Source organism: Rhineura floridana, chromosome 5 (assembly GCF_030035675.1).
Source record: "Rhineura floridana isolate rRhiFlo1 chromosome 5, rRhiFlo1.hap2, whole genome shotgun sequence".
Lineage (NCBI taxonomy): Eukaryota > Metazoa > Chordata > Lepidosauria > Squamata > Rhineuridae > Rhineura > Rhineura floridana.
This window is the reverse complement of record NC_084484.1, coordinates 73,572,170-73,593,705: the sequence shown is the minus strand read 5'-3', so window position 1 is coordinate 73,593,705 and position 21,536 is coordinate 73,572,170. Positions and strand designations below refer to the sequence as shown.

General features: G+C 40.4%; 1 protein-coding gene across 4 annotated transcripts in view; it reads right to left on the bottom strand.

Moving 5' to 3' along the window:
• Nucleotides 1-1,109: 1,109 nt before the first annotated feature.
• PRPS2 (phosphoribosyl pyrophosphate synthetase 2) overlaps nucleotides 1,110-21,536 on the bottom strand; it is a 35,713-nt gene continuing 15,286 nt past the window's right edge. For 3 of the 4 annotated variants that reach the window (XM_061627119.1, XM_061627120.1, XM_061627121.1), the window contains 5 exons: nucleotides 15,761-15,859; nucleotides 12,035-12,159; nucleotides 7,100-7,273; nucleotides 6,098-6,257; nucleotides 1,110-3,647 (listed from right to left, as the gene is read on the bottom strand). In XM_061627119.1, coding sequence (XP_061483103.1) covers nucleotides 3,555-3,647; nucleotides 6,098-6,257; nucleotides 7,100-7,273; nucleotides 12,035-12,159; nucleotides 15,761-15,859 — 651 coding nt within the window. In that variant the 3' untranslated portion in view covers nucleotides 1,110-3,554. Of the gene's footprint in view, nucleotides 3,648-6,097; nucleotides 6,258-7,099; nucleotides 7,274-12,034; nucleotides 12,160-15,760; nucleotides 15,860-16,527; nucleotides 16,552-21,536 lie in introns of those variants that run through there. The other variant, XM_061627123.1, reaches the window with a different exon arrangement.

Below are 21,536 nucleotides of genomic sequence, written 5' to 3'. Positions count from 1 at the left end.
CTTCTCTCTTGCAAGCCAAACAAGACATTGGAAAGGGGAGTCTATCCACCTCTGGTTCTTCCTCCCCACCCACCACTTTTTGGATTGCTCTATTAATAAACACTTTTGTAAACAGAGACTGTTCTGTAACAAATTGAACAAAACTGATGGAGCTACTTGTTTTCCTAAATCCCATTTTCTTTTGAAACAGATCTGAACTCAAAAAGCGCAAGACTTGTAACATGCCTCAACTGTCTGTAACATACAACTCAGATCCACTAGGACGTCAAAAGTACTGGCAGATATGGAAGTAGCATGGGACAGCTGACTAGGAAATGCATGTCAGTTCCGGCATGAAAAAAGCTATATACAGACTGCTCACATCTGATGGATGACAGCTCAGAACACCTTCATAAATTTAAAATCCAGAAATTCAGCATTAGTTTTAGGGGCTAGCAGAATTGCATGCTGCACTGTGTACTTGGTTGAGTATACAACGCAGGTGCACCAATGTACACCAAATTTGCAGAAGGCTGGTGCCACACACGTAACACATGTACATCACTTGCAACATCATGTGTGTGCAGAGATGTATATGCACACAAACTGCACGACCCACCATGTGTATAGCATTGTCAAATTTCAAGTATGCGCATCTGCTGTCTGGCATGACAGGATGTGCATATGCTTTAAAAAGAATTAAACAGATGTTTAAACTGAATTAAATCTCAGAATGAGAATATAAAGCATCCCATGCAAAAACCCCTAACAAGGTCATGAAAATTTCCAAGCTCACTAATCTGATGCACAAGTACTTTCAGATAGCAAAACTGTTTTGATGCTTGTAACCACAAAGGGAGGATGGCAAGTACAGTTTGCACAGTCTGCTCGAGTAGCTTATCATATTATTTACAATGAGCAAAGCAAAGTATACAAGTAAGATATCACCAAGCACCCAGGGCCTGGTTTCACACCCTTTTGATTATTATTTGTATCAATAATGTGATCAGAGTCACTTTACATGTAAATGCATTGATTTATAACCCGTTAGGTTTGTATTATGAGATAAATCTTCTGGGGAATTATTTTCTGTTCCTGCATGGTAAGAGAGCTACACACCACTACCAGTCTGTAAGTATAATGCTGTTTCAAGATTTATTGAGAAACGTCAACACAATAATGGGCAAACCTTTCCTGATATCATTTGAAACAAACGTAATCTATAATTTATCACATAAGGAAAAAAATGGGCTTCATTTATTCCAGCTTTGGTCATGGTGGACAAAGAGAGAAGTTGTAAAAACAATACAAAGAATTAAGGAATCAAACATTTTTTAGTAGGTTAAGTGACAAAAACTGGAGTAGTGGTGGTTAATAATCAAAAAGAAAAAGAAAAAGGGGGGTTCAAAACCCAAAATGACCAAATGGTGTAAAAATGATTTATTTTATCTTCTTAAAAATGCCCAACGCGTTTCGGCTTTACTGCATATCAGCCTTCGTCAGGGGACTTTTTTTTCTAGTTGCTTACAGCGCTTTCTTTACCTTCCTTTCTTGTTTTTCCTTTCTTTGTGTTTTTTATTTGGAAGTAAAAAGCCGAAACGCGTTGGGCATTTTTAAGAAGATAAAATAAATCATTTTTACACCATTTGGTCATTTTGGGTTTTGAACCCCCCTTTTTCTTTTTCATAAGTGACAAAAACTACCAAGACTCTGAATTTAAAGCAAGGTAAATTGTTTTGGTAAGCAGACAGACTAAAATGCTTTTTGGTTTAAAACTCTGCATTTTCTAAATCTCCTCTTTTCTCTTACTGCAAAAAGCTGTACAGAATATATCTAAATGCTTAAGAAAGTGGAAGCCATTTTAAAATTATATGCAGTTTTTCATCATTACTGTATTGTTTTTTGACTATTACCAAAAAAATTCAAAAGGCATTGTTTGTGCAGTGTGATCCAGTGATGCAACCTGCATCCATTAAAAGCAACTTTTTGCCACTGACTTACATGGATTCCACTCTCCGTTTTGAGAAAGAGTTAGTTAGGCAACTGTCTCAATGACTGTTTAGCAATCAGTTGTTAAAAACCTGTTCACTGTTCACAATTTGTACAACAAAGTTTTTTAAAGGACTGTTTCAGTTCCCCTGCAGATGGGAGACTGAGCATACGCATGGTCCTTGGTTTTAAAAATCAACAAATGCCAATATTTTAATACAGTGAAAATGCAGGAAGGCAGATGCTTTGAAATGTTTCTTTTTGCCTTGTGCGTAAGAAGAATGTCCAGCTGACTAGAAGAAAGCTCATGCTAATACTTACATATCAGACTTTCCAATATATAGTTACTATTAAAAATTTAAATGGGGATTATTATGAAAGTTTATGATTGGTTTTTTTCATAGCACAGACCAGCACTGAAAATGATATATTGGCTGGATATTTAGAGACCCAGGGTCCCTTCACAGGATGGGAACTGCTGTAGTGGCTGCCCACACCATTCAGGTAATGTTCAGGCTAGATGGCAGCTTCGCATTTGAAGCGCCTTTCCATGCCAGTGTTGCCCCAGTTTCTAGGAGAGGCATAGTGGGCTCCTTCCAGTTTACTTGGGGCTTGAGCTGGAACCTGTGATTTTACAGTCCATGGTGCAGAAAGAAGCTGTACTGCAATGGCTTCCATGCCACAAAATTAACATGGGAAGAGGCTCACTAACGTGGAGCAAAATAGAATAACTAAATATACTACTGGGTATTGGTAACTACAGATGTTTTGTGCGTGGGTGCATGTTGCAAGAACTGCATATGCTTTGTTCCCAAGAACATCAATGTATTAGAGGTTCCAGGCTGGGATACCACATCAGTTGAGACACAAAGATGGGAAGGCCCATAGCTCAGTGGTAGAGCAACTGCTTTATATGCAGAAGGTGCCAGGTCCAGTCCCCGGAACCTCCAGCTAGGAGTGGGAATGTCCCCCATCTGAACCCCTGGAGACCCAATGTTTGGACTCAGTATAAGGCAGCTCCCTATGATTTGCAATTAACACAGCAATCCATGAAACACTGTACTGTGGTATCCCAGGTCATAGCTTTTTAGAACAAACATCTGAAGCAGAAATTTCTCAGGATGAGAGGGCAAAGTAGTTAAGCTTAAGCCTGGAATAATGATTAAGACAGAGACTGATTTCCTCAGAAGGGAACATCACAGGCCATTTATCTAAATCTTTAAAATCTGTACACTAGAATAAGTTTCTATTCTGGCTCAGTAACTCTCAGCAAGTGCACTCCTTTTAGGTATAAACGCCTGAGCTAACTTAGGCCTTAGAAAAAATATTGTCTTGCCATTTTTCATGTATTTGGCCATCTAAAATCACAGGCAATAGTATAGTTCTCTTTTTAAAATCCAAAGAAAATTGATAAAAGTTGTAACCAATATATATATATATATATGTTGCCCATTTCAGTTATTGTCCATACTAAAAGAGGGAATGCAGGCGTAGTCGAAGCTTTCAAAGATATTTGTTATCTCAGCATTGAGCTGCATTATTTGTCATCACACTGCTGAACACAGCATGCCAAAGCTTGTTTGCAGTTATAGTGGGACGTGGCTGAACAGGTAGGACACAGATTCACCATTGTGTGTTCTTCGGATTGCCTCAGCCAGAATCATGGAAATATCAATAACCTGAAAGGAAAAGACAGGGTAACACCATCATTCAGACATGTCAAAGTGACTCTTATTCAACATGTCAATACTGTATCAAAAAGGAATCTTCATGTGAAAAGGAAACAATCATTTGACTAAGGTCAAACAGCTATGAGCAACTGGAAAGTAGCCAATCACAGTTCTTGTAACAAAAGTTTAAGCGAGCTCTCTGTATAAGATCTCACAGATATTCAAGAACATCCTAATGCAGTTTTCAGAAGCTGCATGCAAGGTTCCAGTAGGAGGGATAAAACAGCCATTTTGTGAGCAGAAGACACCTTTGGACACAACCTATTTAAGAATGTGAGCCTTCTGTCTAAAAACGGATAGAGGCAGAAACTGTACATAAACGCAGTAACAGCACTTGCCACTAGAGGAGAGTGATAATCCATTTTTACAACACTTCCCCTCCCCCACCTCCAAAGTCCTATTATTTCACTAACAAGTCTTGTAGCATTCATTTCATGCAGTAGCTCTCCCACCTCTCCCTTTAAGTGGTCAAGCATTAAGTTATTTGTTTGCTTATGTTTACTATGCCACCTCTCTCTCATCCTGCACCCAACTGACAGCATATATGAGGTTTCCAGGCAGTCACCCATCCAGGCATTGACCAGACCTGTTTCACTTCATTCAGCAAGGTGGTGGCCCCATGTGCCTTCACACCTCTGGGACTAGGTTGCCTAAAGACAAGCAAATATCTAGGAAGCTGGTTGCACTTTACCATACTCTTTGTTGCTTTTGATATAGATACATTTTAAAGTGGGAAGAGCATGTTTCTATACATAAACTGCACAGGAACAGCTCAGAACATAATTGCAGTCTGTGCCCTAAGCAATTATTTTCTAAATATGGCACTGTAGTGGCTTTCACTTTTAACTGAGGCTGGGTCAGACACAATGTGAGTTGTCTAACAAATGTCTCTGATATTTCAAATCAATTAGGAGCCAATATAGCATGTTTGCCTTATATTGAGCAAACTAAAAAAGTATATCAAGATAATTCTACATGCTATATAAATATCTCACAAGTTTTTCCAATAACCAAAACATCTTAGGATTTATTTCACTATAAATCTCTTTATTGTGGTTTAAAATGGCTGTATTTCCAAATATGGTTATATTACAAAACAAATTCAAAGCTGTATTTGGAAATTATTTTTAACTTTAATTTTTTCAAAACTTAATTAGCATCATCATAAATTTCAATGCAATATTTTTATTATAATACTTTAAATATTTTAAGACAGGATTGTTTAATTGAATACACTTCAATTGAAAACCTTTAAACCTTTAACAACGTAGCTGCTCTGAGTGCCCTACTGTAGGGTAGAAGGGCGGGATAGATATATTTAAAATAAAATAAATAAATAAATGAAAATCCACAAAAACACTGAATGCTGTTAAAATTTAATTGCTTTCATTTAATTAATGTTCCAAAGTGTGATGCATTTAGTATACATTCATGCATGTTTCTTGGGGGCAGTCACCTGAAAAAAGTTCATTACAATTTTGAAACTGCCCAATTTGACTGATACTGGGTGATTATACTCAGAATAGACCCAAGTAACTCAAGTCCATTGATTTCATTGAGTCTACTCTCAGTATGACTTCATTATATATCACCTATTATATCAATCAATTATATTGTTTATTATTTTATAGGGTGGTTCATGACAGATGCTATTGGAGGTCACTGATTCATAGGATCGTCGTAAGTCGTAATCGACTTGAAGGCACATAACAAAAATGGACACATTGGGCTCCCTTGGGTGAAAGAAGGGGAGCTAAAATCACAATAATATGTAAAAACATTGTTAGAATCTTTATGAAAGAATAAATTCAAAACATGAAAACATTTCTATGGAAGAATACAGCAGCAGATTTTATTTAATTTGGAAAAATATACACACACAGCTAACCAAAACAGTTCTGACATGCCTGAAAGGCTTCTAAAATTGTGTGGTAAAGGGATGTCCTTTTCTGATATAACCTATTCTTTGTTTGTTTTCCTGCTGCTTATAAATCAGGAATAAGATGTCAAAATGGCTGCAGCTCAGCCAGCAGTGCAAACAGGACTGGATTTGGCTCATAGTGCAATACGACTAATTGTCATATTGTACCAAAGGAGTGAGACTTATTCCCAGATCTGTCTGCCGCTGTGCCAACACAGCTGCTCATCAGACTGCACTGTAAAGCCTGGTAGATTATGTTCACTTGCAAGAGACAGAGGGGTGGGTGAGGGCTTGGGACACAAGAATGCATTTCACATTCTCTGTTTTGCATTGCTTTAAGACAGCAACATAGTCTTGGAAGCATAACCTGCTCCCAAAACGGCCACTTATTCCTTCAGTCTGCAAAGCCCAAATGAAACTGATGTTCCAACATACAGCTCATAAAAATGAGTTGCCATAGTAAGACAGCACACAGTACCTGAATCTTGGGACAATGCTTCATTTTTTCTTCCTGTGGGATTGTGTTGGTGACAACTACCGCTTCAAAAGCAGCATTATTGATCCGAGAAATAGCAGGGCCAGAGAAGATCCCATGAGTGAGAATAGCATAAACTTTAGTTGCTCCTGCAGACACTAGCCTATAAAATAAAAGAGGGCGAATTGTATGAACATGAGCACAAATCTAGATAGGAAAGTTTCAGAAAATGGCAGGAGTACCCCCAAGCTCCTATGAGAATAGAAAAAACCTTTTGTCAAGGTAATACAAAAGGCATTCAGTGGCTTCAGCAGGCAGCTAACCAGATGGAACACTTTCATGATCTGTGTCTCCTTTGAAGCACCTAAAGGCAGCCTACATAAAGTTTCCAAGGTGTCTGTCTCATGCCATGGAAGCAAGCATTAGTACAGCAGCTCAGAGATGAAGATTAACTACCCCATAACCTCCCCAGTCTTAAAGATTAATATTTCTCTTCTATATTCCATCTCAGGCTCTGGTGTCAACTAAGAGCACCCCTCTAAACAGCAATGCTTATATACTGAAGCACTTTCAAAAGTACTAGATGTTACCAAATTTGCTACATGGACGCTTTCATGTTGGACATTTGAAGGCTTCTGTATATGGATCATACTGTGCAATGATCCTACATATTTGTAAACTGATGCATGTAAATGGTGACTTAACAGGAAAGTTAATCTATATACCTAGGAAGGTTTCAGTTTACAAACATTTCATATTTTATTTACTCCAACAGTATATTGCCTAAAACGATGCATTTCAATTAAGATTGGAGATACCCATAAAAATGGATTAACTCATAAACTGTAGAGAAAGCCACACCTGAAGTTAAAGATTTGGACGTCCAAGATCTCTTTTTCCTTAATTAAAATGAAACCCATTTCCCCTATATGAGGCATGTCTCTGCTATCTGATTAACTTTCTTATCATCCTTATAAAAAAAGTCTGCCTCAGTTCTTTACTCACTTGTCTGCAGCATGACATATCGTGCCACATGTGTCTGCCATATCATCCACAAGGATGGCTACGCGATCAGTCACGTCCCCAACCAAGACCATTCGATCCACCTCATTGGCTTTCTTCCTTTCTTTGTGAATCAGGGCAAATTCAACATTCAGTCTGTCGGCAATTGAAGTGACTCTATATTGAGTGAGAGGAGAACATAGTCAGCAAGCTTTTTAAAAACAAAGCAAATGTACACATCAGGACCAAATTTTAGGTAATTTGAACAAGTTCATGGCTAAACACTAGATGAGTCACATGAAGGGCTTACAAAAAGCAAAATCCAGTCCCCTTACCCACTGAAGAAAAAGTGTTTAAAAACTGGAGCTAAGTGATGTGGATTTACTTATTTACTAAGGAGTATTTAAATGCTAGCTGCATTCTATTACATTAGCTGTCTCAATGTAGTTTTAATATATGGCTTGAAATAAGAAAGAATATTTGCTCCTTAGTGCAGAATTTAGAGTAAAACATTCTCTAATGCCATTCCCTTGGCATTCTGGCAACAGGATCCACACGATTGGCAGCTCTCACCTGTCAGTCACAACAGAGCCATTGTGCGCACGGCTGTACATGTGAAAGCTTCCTTATGGCCCAGAATCCCCAACCATGCAGGATTCCATGCCATGTAGACGCCTTCTTACATGCAAAAGCACCATTACTACAGACAACCATGCTTCTTGTGCAAAAGCTGGGGAGATTCGGCAGCTGAAAACAGTATCTCCATATGTCACAGTGGTAACATACACAAGTGCCAGTCATGTGGCTCAGTCGTACCTCTTGGCTTAATTCCCACAGCATTAGCACCTCCTCTTCTAGGTTGGATGCCATGGAAATAACTACGTAACACACACAATTAGCACATACATACGTTACTGCTGTGATGTCAGCCCTGACCACACAGTTGTTGTTCTGCAGCAGTTACCAATAATGAATGAATTCAAGCCATGTCATCAGCTGAAGTATTCGTGCAACCTTTCCCAGCTGGGTGCCCTCCAGATCTTGTTGGATTTCAACTCCCATCAGCCTCAGCCACCATGGCCAATGGTGAGGCAGTTGGAATCTAACAGCATCTGGAGGGTCAGGTTGCCCTCCATATCCACCAGGTTGGGGAAGACTGCATTAGTGCCTCAGCTCTAGACTGTTATATGAAATGCTGAATTAAAGGTAGCAAATTTTTAAATAAAGTTTGTCAAGAATATGACTGGCACAGTAGAAATGAAACTTGTCAAAGTTCTAACTGGAATGCTTAACATGTGCATAAAATGCTCAAATTCCCACGCATCAAGCTCAGCCCTGTTAAAATGTTGAAAAAATATAGCCTCACTTTTGGGGTTTCATGTGAAGACAAATTATATTTATCCAGTAACTGTACAATCCTCAATTAAAATGAGTAGGAAACATTTAATTCATTTTTACCTGGGCATTAATTTACGAACATTTTAGCAGAATATTTCACACACAAACACAGAGTGCCCTCTAGTGGTTTACTGTACTATAAAATACTTCAACTACACAATAAAAGGAGCTGATGTTCTAAAAAGCTGTGCAAGCATAGTGGATGATTCTTCTTTTCATTAATAGCTATATTTTAATATTATACAGACTAGAGATGAAAAACCCTGTTTATTAATAAGAGCATTACTGAAATACACACTGCGACAGAGGGCCACTGGCAATCTGCATTTTCCATTTTAGATTACATTTAGCCCTTACAAGTACTCCTAGACATTCTGCACCCAAGGCCCTGACTCCATATTCCCCAAACACACTAGACTATAATTTAACACAACTGGGTATTACCATTTGGACAAAAGGTATTAGGCTTTTTTGGAAATGGTTACTGACATAAGGAGATCATACTTTGCTTTGATTCACCCACCTCCAGCTTACTATTATTATTACACTGTGAAAAGGAGTAATTCTTACTGGCCAAGACAAGGGTGAAAATTCAGCATCTACAATTACTCAGCATTAGCTCAGATTTCTGCAAGATCCCAAGTTTCAAATACCCTTTTCTGCTTGCAGTCTGATGTGTAATTTCATTATACAAACTGTATGTGGCTTAATAAAAATGTGTAAGAGGGTGAGTTTTTAAAGGGCACACAATTTAAGTTGAAATTTGTTTATGAAACTGCTGCTTGAACTTGATTGACACTGCAGAATTCATTTACTATTTATTAAATTTATATCCTGCCCTTCCAGTAGGAGCCCAGGGCAGAAAACAAAAACACTCTAAAACACCATAAAAACCGACTTATATAAAATGTAATAAAACAAAACATCTTTAAAAACATCTTTTTAAAAAAAAAAAAAGCTTTGAAAACATCTTAAAAAGCAAGTCCAACACAGATGCAGACTGGGATACAGTCTCTATTTAAAAGGCTTATTGAAAGAGGAAGGTCTTCAGTAGGCACTGAAAAGATAAGACATAGCACCTGTCTAATATCTTGTTGTTATATGCCTTCAAGTCGATTATGACTTATGGCGACCCTATGAATCAGCGACCTCCAGTAGCATGTCATGAACCACCCTGTTCAGATCTTGTAAGTTCAGGTCTGTGGCTTCCTTTACGGAATCAATCCATCTCTTGTTTGGCCTTCCTCTTTTTCTACTCCCTTCTGTTTTTCCCAGCATCATTGTCTCTTCTAGTGAATCATGTCTTCTCATTATGTGTTCAAAGTATGATAACCTCAGTTTCATCATTTTAGCTTCTAGTGACAGTTCTGGTCTAATTTGTTCTGACACCCAATTCTTCCCCCCCCCACTCTCCATGAAATGTGCAAAGCTCTCCTCCAAAACTACATTTCACATGAGTTGATTTTTCTCTTATCCGCTTTTTTTACTGTCCAACTTTCACATCCATCCATACATAGAGATTGGGAATACCATGGTCTGAATGATCCTGACTTTAGTGTTCAGTGATACATCTTTGTATTTGAGGACCTTTTCTTGTTCTCTCATAGCTGCCCTTTCCAGTCCTAGCCTTCTTCTGATTTCTTGACTATTATCTCCATTTTGGTTAATAACTGTGCCAAGGTACTGATAGTCCTTGACAAGTTCAATGTCCTCATTGTCAACTTTAAAGTTACATAAATCTTCTGTTGTCATTACTTTAGTTTTTCTGATGTTCAGCTGCAGTCCTGCTTTTGTGCTTTCCTCTTTAACTTTCATCAGCATTTGTTTCAAATCATTACTAGCTTCTGCTAGTAGTATGGAATCGTCTGCACATCTCAAATTATTGATATTTCTCCCTCCAATTTTCACATCTCCTTCATATCTTGGTCCAATTCCGCTTTCTGTATGATATGTTCTGTGTATAGATTAAACAAATAGGGTGATAAAATACACCCCTGTCTCACACCCTTTCCGACTGGGAACCAGTCGGTTTCTCCATATTGTGTCCTTACAGTAGCTTCTTGTCCAGAGTATAGGTTGCGCATCCATGGTGTCCGCCAGGGAAGAAATTCCAAAGGATAGGTGCCATGACACTAAATGGCCGCTTCCTATGTTGTGCCGAACAGGCCTTCTAATAAGATGGTATCTGCAGGAGGCCCTCACCTGCAGTGTAGTGATCGAGTGAGTATACAAGGGGGAATTTCCATGCATGTGGGCAACAGACATGCCTGGTTACATTTCTTCCCATTTTTATTTTTTACATCAAAATTAGGTGTGTATGGATATGATTGCCATATTCATCTTGATTTTTTAATCCAAACTAGGATATAATCCTAAAAAGAGGAAGCATGGGAAAATGCCACAAGGGTGGGAAAGGAAAAGATTAGTGCTATGACAACTGAAATGCAACAAGGGGCACTGATTCAGAAATACCCTAATATAATGAAATTATAAAATCCAGAAGCTGTGTTTGATCACTGCAATAATTAAGAGTGAGCTTCTGGATTGCACACTCTCCCACAACTCATCCATACATCAAGCACAGTTAAGAAGAAGAATTTGGAAGCATTCACTTCTGTTTTTTAAATTAACCAGAGCTTGTTGTGCCATCCATATCCAGCAAAGTTGCGCTTAATCTTAAATGTGGCTACTTTCACTGCAGCTTGTTCCCATACCTGAATGTGGCCAGACTACAATGGCTTCTTACAGAACACACCTTTGTTCTGAGATATAATCACAATAAAGTAGCAGCAGAAGCGCAACATAGACTAATCCCAAGAAAAAGGTTATTCCAAAGATGTAATAAATTGTTCACATCAGTCTGTACAGAGACAAACCTCAGTGGGTTCATTTTGTAGGGGAAAAAAATCAATTGCTCTTGAAAAAATGATCCCTTTCTGCCAAGGGACTCAGTTAATGAGGCCAATAATATGGAATAGAGAACAGTGCAGATATTATGTTACACCTCCACTATTGGAGGTAGTACACCTCTGGATACCAGTTGCTGGGAATCACAAGTAGGGAGAGGGGATGCTGCACTCAGGTCCTGCTTGCGGACTTCCCATAAGCATCTGGTTAGTTATTGTGAGAGCAGGACAAGATGGGCCTTTGGCTTGATCCAGCAGGGCTCTCCCAAAGAAACTTATTTTAAGAACACAAGAGCACACAGCTTTTCAAGACTGCCAGTGTAGTGCTTGAGACTGATTGGTTCTTAAAAATGTTCCTTCTACACACAGGTTCCTATCACTTAGGTAAACATCAATTGCCAAGATGGCTTCTGCTCTGTAAAAGGAATGCCAGTAAGAAGGTTGGTTCCAGCATATGGCCTGAAGGCACATGGGCTTCACCACCTTTCTGAAGTTAAGCAGGCTGGTGTCTGGTCAGCGCCTGGACAAGGGAGACCATGTGGAGAACCACAAGTATGCTGCTTTGGGTTCTGTTACAGAACAAGGGTGGGATATACACGCAATAAAATTAAATTAGCTGAAGATGGTGTGCTACCTTTTTGCTCCACCTGCATCAGGTGAGACAATGACACAGTTTCTCCAGTCAACAATATTTTCTTTGATCCATTGCAACACAGCTGGTTCTGCATACAAGTTGTCCACCGGGATATCAAAGAAACCCTGGAGATTGTAAGAAAAGTAGAAGTCATACATTAAAGAATGGAGACAATGATTTTCATACCACTAAAAAGCTGCAGGCATGGACTACTAACTGCCAAAAGTCATGCAAAAGCAGCAAATGATGAGCTTTCTGCCATGGCCATTGCTTAGATCGGGGTCAGCCTTTTTCAGCCTAGGAGCTGCACTGCCTAATAGGCAACTTTCTGGGGACTGCAAGCCAGTGCGGGGTGGGCCCAGATGCAAAAATGAACAGGGCCAGAAGCAGAACTGGGCACAGCAATGGATGCTTCTCTTACCTTTGTTCAGTATGTTACATTTCAGCAATGCAAAAGTTGGCGATTTCTACACATGCACCCCCTCCCACATCTCTCTCTTTCCAGGCAAGCAAGAGCTGCTGTCATAGTTCAACAGCACATTCTAACCAGGCAAAGCACTTGAGGAGGGTGCAGAGCAGGGCTGGCAAGGCATGTGATCTAAGGCAAGTACCGACAGAGAGGCCTCAAGGGCTGCATGCTTCCTAATTCCTAGCTTAGATACATACAGAATACCTAAAAACTTGAAGGCAAATCTAGAAAAACACCTGCTAAACACAGCACGTGAAGCCCTTGCTCCAACACCTGTCAAAGTGCAATATCTAAATTGCTGTGCATGACTATTTTAAATAAGATGCTGTGCATGTAGTGAGTCAAGGACCTCCAAAGGTGTAAGGGAAAAGCTTACTGAATGCACTTCAGCCGGCATCTAGGTGACCACACAAGAGCTGCTGCTTTATGACTCCAGAAGGGGGATGATATTCATTTTAATAAACTATTTCCCAATTCCCATTAGGGCCCAAAGTCCTCTGCCTTTCTTGTTTCTGCCATTTAATGGTGCTGCTCTTTGTTTCCTCCTTCACACTGAAAATAGTTGCCAACTTTTTGGAAGGACACAAGCTACCTTGGATTTTCTTGCACAATTAAGTTTCCACCACATGCATTGCAAACTCAGATTTTTGAATCCGTGGGAGCAAAAAGCAGATGTCTTACTTGGCCTTGACAAAACCTCCAAGACTGCATGTTGTCTACAGCTGACAGCCAATAACCCGAAGCTTTATGAGAGCCGGGGAGATAGCAGTTGTCTGTTATACAATGCCTTGCAAAAAGTAATCAGACCCCTGACCAATGCTCTCATATTACTGAATTACAAATGGTACATTGGAATTTCATTCTGTATGATATTTTATTTTGAAACACTGAAAGTGAAAATCAATTATTGTAAGGTGACACTGGTTTCATGTTGGGAAATGTTTGTAAGAAACATACAAAACTGAAACAATCTGCTTGCATAAGTATTAAACCCCTGTGCTTTGGAAGCTCCCAGTTTACACAGATGAACGAAATTGCCCTACTGATGGCACAATTCCCATACCATTGGCCTCCACCTGTGAACCATTAAAGTTGCTGTCACATTGTCAGGATATAAACCCCATTGTTGAATGATCATTGGTGAGGCTGTGAATCTGAAGGAAAATGAAGACCAAAGAGCATTCTACAGAAGTGAGAGAACATAATACAAATGCATAGATTAGGAAAAGGGTACAAAGTAATATCCAAGTGTCTGGCTATCCCAGTAAGCACAGTTGGATCAATAATCAGGAAGTGGAAGCTGCATCACTCCACCCAGGCACTGCCAAGAAAAGGCTGTCCCTCAAAACTCAGTGCTCCAACAAAAAGGAGACTTGTGACAGAAGCCACAGAGAGGCCAACAATCACAGAGCTACAGAGTTCAGTGGCTGGGAGTAGAGTAATGATATCAAGAACTCTGCATAACACTGGCCTGTATTGGAGGGTGGAAAGAAAGAAGCCATTACTCAAAAAGTACCATCTGAAAGCACGTCTGGAGTTGGCCAGAAAGCAGGAGAGTGCCCCAGCTGCAATGTAGGAAAAGGTTTTGTGGTCAGATGAGACCAAGATAGAGCTTTTTGGCCAAAACTCAAAGTGCTATGTGTGGCACAAACTTAACACTACCCATGCCTCAAGACACACCATCCCCACAGTGAAATGTGGTGGTGGCAGCATCATTCTGTGGGATGCTTCTCATCAGCAGGGGCTGCACATCTTGCTAAAATTGAAGGAAGAATGGATGGACCAAAATACAGGGAAATACCGCCAGAGAACCTACTTCAGTCCACTAAAAAACTGAGGCTTGGGAGGAAATGCACTTTTCGGCAGGGCAATGATCCCAAGCACAAGGCCAAAGCAACACTGGAGTGGCTGAAGAACAAAAAGGTGAATGTCCTACAGTGGCCCAGACAAAGTCCTGATCTCAATCCCACTGAGAATCTGTGGCGCTCTTTCAAAATTGCGGTCCACAAGCGACGTCCAACCAGCCTGAACAACCTCCAGCGAATCTGCCAAGAAGAATGGGCCCAAATCCCTCCGACACTGTGTGCAGAGCTGGTACATACCTATCCCAAAAGACTTAAAGCTGTTATTGAAGCAAAACGTGGCTCTACCAAATATTAATGTGTAGGGGTTGAATACTTATGCAAGCAAGTGGTTTCAGTTTTTTATGTTTCTTACAAACATCTCCCAACATGAAACCAATGTCACCTTACAATAATTGATTTTCAGTTTCAGTGTTCCAAAATAAAACATCATACAGAATGAAATTCCATTGTACCATTTGTAATGTACCAGTAATATGAGAGCATTGGTCAGGGGTCCGATTACCTTTACAAGGAACTGTATATTGAAAATGGCCCAATTTGGAATTTAAAAGGAGCAATACAGTAACAGAGCCCTGGAGATCACACGATTTCCCAAACAAAATTGCTGCACCTGGCTTCATTCAGCAGTCAACTCCAGGTTCTGGATTACTGGAATGCAGTCTAGAGATTCCGGATGGTCAAGAACCACGCTGCCAGATTGTTATCAGGGGCTAGCAGGACAGATCATATGATAACATTTATATCAGCTTCACTGGCTGCAGATTTGTTTCCAGGCTCTCTTCAGGTTGCTGGCTTTCATCTTTAAAGCCCTAACCAGCCTGGGACAAGGATCTTAGGAACTGCTTGCCCATGTGAGCCTGCTCAAGAATGGCACTTGCCTTCTGATGATGGAAGTTCACCTGGTGGGGGTGAAGGAAAGGGCCTTTGTCTGTTGTGCTACTCAGATTATAGAACAACCTCCCTAGAGGGGGACATCTGGCTCACACTGCCTACCTTCTAAGTGGGCTCTGAAGGAACTATTTTTCCTCTATGAATCTCTGAATGATCTGTTTACAGCTTCTGTGATCAAGCTAGCTTTTGCTTAGAAAGATGGGAGACACATTTTAGGATATATGAAAAACAAAGGGTGGAGTCAAGCTTCTACCCACACCTTCCTCCCCTCCCCTCTGCAGCCCCTACATTCCACCAATTCTGCTCCAGAGGTTCTCCAACCCTCCAAAACAGATTGGTGGGCAGCTGCAGGCAAAGAGGAGAAGAAGGTAAAGTACACAAGTGCAAGTCTGTTGTACTCATGCACGGTCAGTGTTGGACCCAACCAAAACCATTTTCATGGCAGCAGTGCCGACACAGAAAGTGAGCTAGTGTACATGAAGAAAAGGGAATTCTAATTACCTGTATCTGGGAGGCATGCAAATCCATGGTGATAATGTGATCTGCGCCAGCAACTGATAACATATTGGCAACAAGCTTTGCAGATATGGGAGCACGGCTCTGAGGAAACAAAACATGGATTTTATGAACTTTTCTGGGGGAACCTCATATGATCTCTCAGTTAAAATGATATGAATGGACAGAGAAACTCTTCCACACTCCCTATCTTATCTATATACTGCAAGAGAGACCTGCAATAAAATATTGTAGTGCGGATTACACTCCACCAGCCATGCCGTCATCTGGGATACAATATGCCATTAGGGCTCTACCAAGCCAATTCCTTTCCTCCCTTACTTCAAGTTTTTTTTCCTACTGGCAATCTACATCCTGCAGCTCCTGCTCTCTGTTCTCAGTCCTCAATAAGCTGTTTGGTTATTGCTGTTTGCATGGGGGAGGGGGGGCTTTGTTGATTTTTGTTTTTTTTTTTAAAAAAACACGTAAACTTTTTATTTATGCTGATATCTTCCCCTTTTGTTTCTCACTGGCTCCATTTCTGTTGATGGACAGGTGCTGAGTTTGCTATTAGAGGCAGTAGTTTTTAATACCCCATATACCAATGGAGAGACAGCCAGTGTGGTGTAGTAGTTAAGGTGTTGGACTATGACCTGGGAGGCCAGGGTTCGAATCCCCACACAGCCAAGAAGCTCACTGGGTGACCTTGGCCCAGTCACTGCCTCTCAGCCTCAGAGGAAGGCAATGGTAAACCCCCTCTGAATACCGCTTACCATGAAACCCTATTCATAGGGTCGCCATAAGTCGGAATTGACTGGCAGGCAGTCCATTTCCATTTCATACCAATGGAGAACTCATTATCCAAGCATGGATCCTTATGAAGGGAAAACAGCACCATCCACACACAAGGAGGCAGCATCAGCAGGCTTGAAAGAGTCCAAAGACTTGCAGAAGGAAAAAAACAGTTAGGGGAAAACAACCTAAAAATGGGGGGGGGAACCAACTACAGCCCAATGAGGGCTGAGAATGCTCAGTGGGCACAGAATATTGACTGAATGTTGGGCAGCAGGTGAGGATGAAATGGAGCATCATCAAAGGGGCTTTGGTAGGTAGGCTGGCACTCTGAACAGGAGCACTTCACACTACATTTTGTTGCAGGTCCCACAAGTCAGAGAGAATTAGGCATGACAGGGTTATTTCTCACACTCCCTGAATGTTGCTTGTTTTTACTGTTACAAAGTATGGTATCACACTGGAACACATTCCATTAAAGCTGAAACTGGGCCCTCCCCTGCCCCAAATTATCCTTGCAAAACAAACAAGGAAAGTGGGGGAGAAGCAATTTGTAAAGGAGAGAGGCAAATATGCTCCAGCCTGTTGCTAAGACAGAAGATTAAAGTGTGAAGACCAACAGAACATTCGAAGTATGGTAGAACTAGCGTGAACATGCATTCTCTGCCCTGAAAACAAGTGCCTTGAGGTTTACTATTTTTATTTAAAACATCTCACCCTTCAAGAAAATATTCTCAAGGCAAATTACAATATGCAATTTTTTATTTTTTTTAAAAAAGCCATTTGTAGCTAAATGATAACTGAAAGCTAGTGCAATCTGGTACATGTCTACTGATTTACTCCTAGGAAAGTGGGCACAGGATTGCAGCCTAGAAGATGGAAAATCTGGCAGTTACCTTTCAATATTTCATATGTATGGAATTGGGAAGAGCCTGGAATCACAGAAAATACTATGTGGAGACATCTAAATATAAAGATATTGGATGAAATACAATGGTTGTAGAAGGGCACTGAATTAGGTTGGTGAAATAGTCAAGAACCCTGATAGCAGAAGAAGGAATGTTGGAGAGAGCTGAGGACAAGTGATACTCAAGGGTGAGAGTAGAATGCTTAGTTGATAAGCCGAAAGCTTAAGAAATCCAGCATTTTGCAGATGTTCACGATGCACGGGGCTTTTTTAATGCCACAAAGGCCATCTACGGACCAACAAATTATGGTACAAATCCCTTACGTTCAATAGATGGAACCAAACTTCTAAAGGACAAAGAGTCTATTGCACTGCGTTGGAAAGAGCATTACCATGACCTCCTTAATTGTAACTCTATTATGGCTGATGAGGTCTTCTCGCAAATCCCACAACAAATTAGAGATGAGCTTGCAGTATCCCCTAATTTGGATGAAGTCAGTAAAGCCATTAATCAAATGAAGAATAACAAAGCTAGTGGACCTGATGGGATTCCTGCTGAAGTTTTTAAAGAAGGTGGGCCTGAACTTACACAACAACTTCATAAGCTCATCGAAAAAATCTGGATGAGGAAGGAGATCCCGGAAGACTTTAGGGATACCATAATTATCACTCTTTTCAAGAAGGGTGATGGAACAGACTGTGGGACCTACAGAGGCATCTCTCTTCTTGCTACTGCAGGTAAAATCCTTGCAAGGATCCTCACAAATCACCTTCTACTGATCTCAGAAGACATCCTCCCTGAATCCCAAAATGGTTTCCGCCCTTCCAGGGGGACAGTGGACATGATCTTCACTGCACGACAGCTTCAAGAAAATGCCGGGAGCAAAACCGACCTCTGTATATGGTGTTTATTGATCTGACTAAGGCCTTTGATACTGTAAATCGAACTGCTCTCTGGACCATCCTTCTGAAAATTGGATGCCCTGATAAATTTGTGAATATTTTGCGACTCCTCCATGACAACATGACGGCAACAATTTTGGATAACAATGGCTCTCAAAGTGATCTGTTCAAAGTGGGATCAGGCGTCGAACAGGGATGTGTCATTGCTCCGACCTTATTTGCTATTTTTATCACCATGATTCTACACCTTGTTGAGGGGAAACTTCCCACTGGCGTGGAAATCACATATCGAACAGATGGTAAACTTTTTAATCTCAGTAGGTGCAAGCAAAAAATAAGGTAATTACGACCTCTGTCATAGAACTTCAATATGCCAATGATAATGTAGTCTCCGCACATTCAGAGGAAGATCTTCAAACTCTCCTAAATGTCTTTGCAGAAGCATATGAAAAGCTTGGCCTCTCACTTAACATCAGAAAAACCAAAGTTCTTCATCAGCAAGTGCGAACCAATTCCTCTGTAGCACTATCAATCCAGCTTAATGGTGCAACGCTGGAGAATGTTGATCACTTTTCTTATCTTATCTTGGCAGCCATCTCTCTGTAAAAGCTGACCGATGCTGAAATTCAGCATTGTCTGAGCTCTGCGAGTGCCGCATTCTCCCGAATGAAGCGTAGAGTGTTCGAGGATCAGGATATTCGCAGGGAGACCAAAATGCTTATTTGCAAAGCCATTGTACTACTGACCTTACTATATGCCTGTGAAACATGGACCATCTATAAACGCCACTCCCAACTTCTTGAAAGATTCCACCAACGCTGCTTCCGGAAAATTGTGCAAATTACCTGGGAAGATAGGCTGACTAATGTTAGTGTATTGGAAGAAGCAAAGACCACCAGTGTTGAAACAATGATCCTCCAACATCAACTTCGCTGGACCGGCCATGTTGTTAGAATGCCTGATCACCATCTTCCAAAGCAGCTACTTTACTCCCAACTTAAGGATGGAAAACGGAATATCGGTGGACAGCAAAAGAGGTTTAAAGATGTTCTCAAAGCTAATCTAAAAAAATTTTATTTTATTTTATTTATTTATTTATTAAATTTATATACCGCCCGACTAGCAATAGCTAGTAACATAAGCATGAAGAACTGGGAAGCCTTGGCCCATGAGCGTCCCAAATGGAGGTCGGCCATTATCAAAGGTGCTATGGGCTTTGAAGAAGCACGAGTACAAGGTGAAAGGGACAAACGAGCTAAGTGGAAGCAAATCCTCACTGTGACCATCTTCCATCTGGAAACCTATGTCCTCACTGTGGGAGGCTGTGGGGATCCAGAATTGGCCTCCACAGTCACTTACGGACCCACCGTTAAAGCCTTATCTTGGAAGACAATCTTACTCGGCCACGAGTGATCGCCAATGAATGAAACATGTTATGAATGTGTAGATTTAGAAAACATGTAGAAAAACATGTGGAAGTGACAAATAAGTGATATCATTAGTTTTATAAGTTAGTGAACATAGATGTGTGATGAGAAATTACAGACAAGGTGACAAGGATAAGGTAAAAAACCCAAAGAATACCAAAGGGAATGCCTGGGGTGGTACAGATGTAGCCTGGGGCAAGGCCTACAGAAGCGACAAATAGTAGTAATGGAGACATAACACCACAACTCAACAAAGAAGGGGCTGTGCCATGATTGACCAACGTTAACCCACGTTTGGTAAGAATCCTTCCATCTTGCTAGCCTGATCAACTAGCAAGAAAGAAGCAGCACTGTGTTTGAGATAGTGAATCTGCTATCTGCTTTATATTAGGTTATTACATATAAGGTTGTGTTTGCATTGCTGTGTGGATATGAAATGTTGCCTGTTAGGAATTATATTCATTATTTGTTGTTATGTGCCTTCAAGTCGATTACGAACCTATGAATCAGTGACCTCCAATAGCATCTATCATGAACCACCCTGTTCAGATCTTGTAAGTTCAGGTCTGTGGCTTCCTTTATGGAATCAATCCATCTCTTGCTTGGTCTTCCTCTTTTTCTACTCCCTTCTGTTTTCCCCACCATTGTTGTCTTTTCTAGTGAATCATGTCTTCTCATTATGTGTCCAAAGTATGATAGCCTCAGTTTCATCATTTTAGCTTCTAATGATAGTTCTGGTTTAATTTGTTCTAACACCCAATTATTCGTATTTTTCACAATCCATGGTATGCACAAAGTTCTCCTCCAACACCACCTTTCAAATGAGTTGATTTTTCTCTTATCCGCTTTTTTCATTGTCCAACTTTTACATCCATACACAGAGATCGGGAACACCATGGTCTGAATGATCCTGACTTTAGTGTTCGGTAAGACATCTTTGCATTTGAGGACCTTTTCTACTTCTCTCATAGCTGCCCTCCCCCAGTCCTAGCCTTCTTCTGATTTTTTGAGTATTGTTTCCATTTTGGTTAATGACTTTGCCAAGGTATTGATAATCCTTGACAAGTTCAATGCCCTCGTTGTCAACTTTAAAGTTACATAACTCTTCTGTTGTCATTACTTTAGTCTTCTTGATGTTCAGCTGTAGTCCTGCTTTTGTGCTTTTCTCTTTAACTTTCATCAGCATTTGTTTCAAATCATTACTGGTTTCTGCTAGTAGTATGGTATCGTCTGCATATTGATATTTCTCCCTCCAATTTTCACATCTCCTACCTCTTGGTCCAATCCCACTTTCCGTATGATATGTTCTGTGTATAGATTAAATAAATAGGGTGATAAAATACACCCGTCTCACACCCTTTCCGATGGGGAACCAATCGGTTTCTCCATATTGTGTCCTTACAGTAGCCTCTTGTCCAGAGTATAGGTTGTGCATCAGGACAATCAGATGAGGTCGCACCCCCATTTCTTTTAAAGCATTCCATAGTTTTTCATAATCTACACAGTCAAAGGCTTTGCTGTAATCACAGGGTGATTTCCTTCTGAAATTCCTTGGTCCGTTCCATTATCCAAAGTACGTTTGCGATATGATCTCTGGTGCCTCTTCCCTTTCTAAATCCAGCTTGGACATCTGGCATTTCACACTCCATGTATGGTAAGAGCCTTTGTTGTAGAATCTTGAGCATTACTTTACTTACATGGGATATTAAGGCAATATAAGGCACGAATAAAGCATTTTAAACCATCTTCTGTG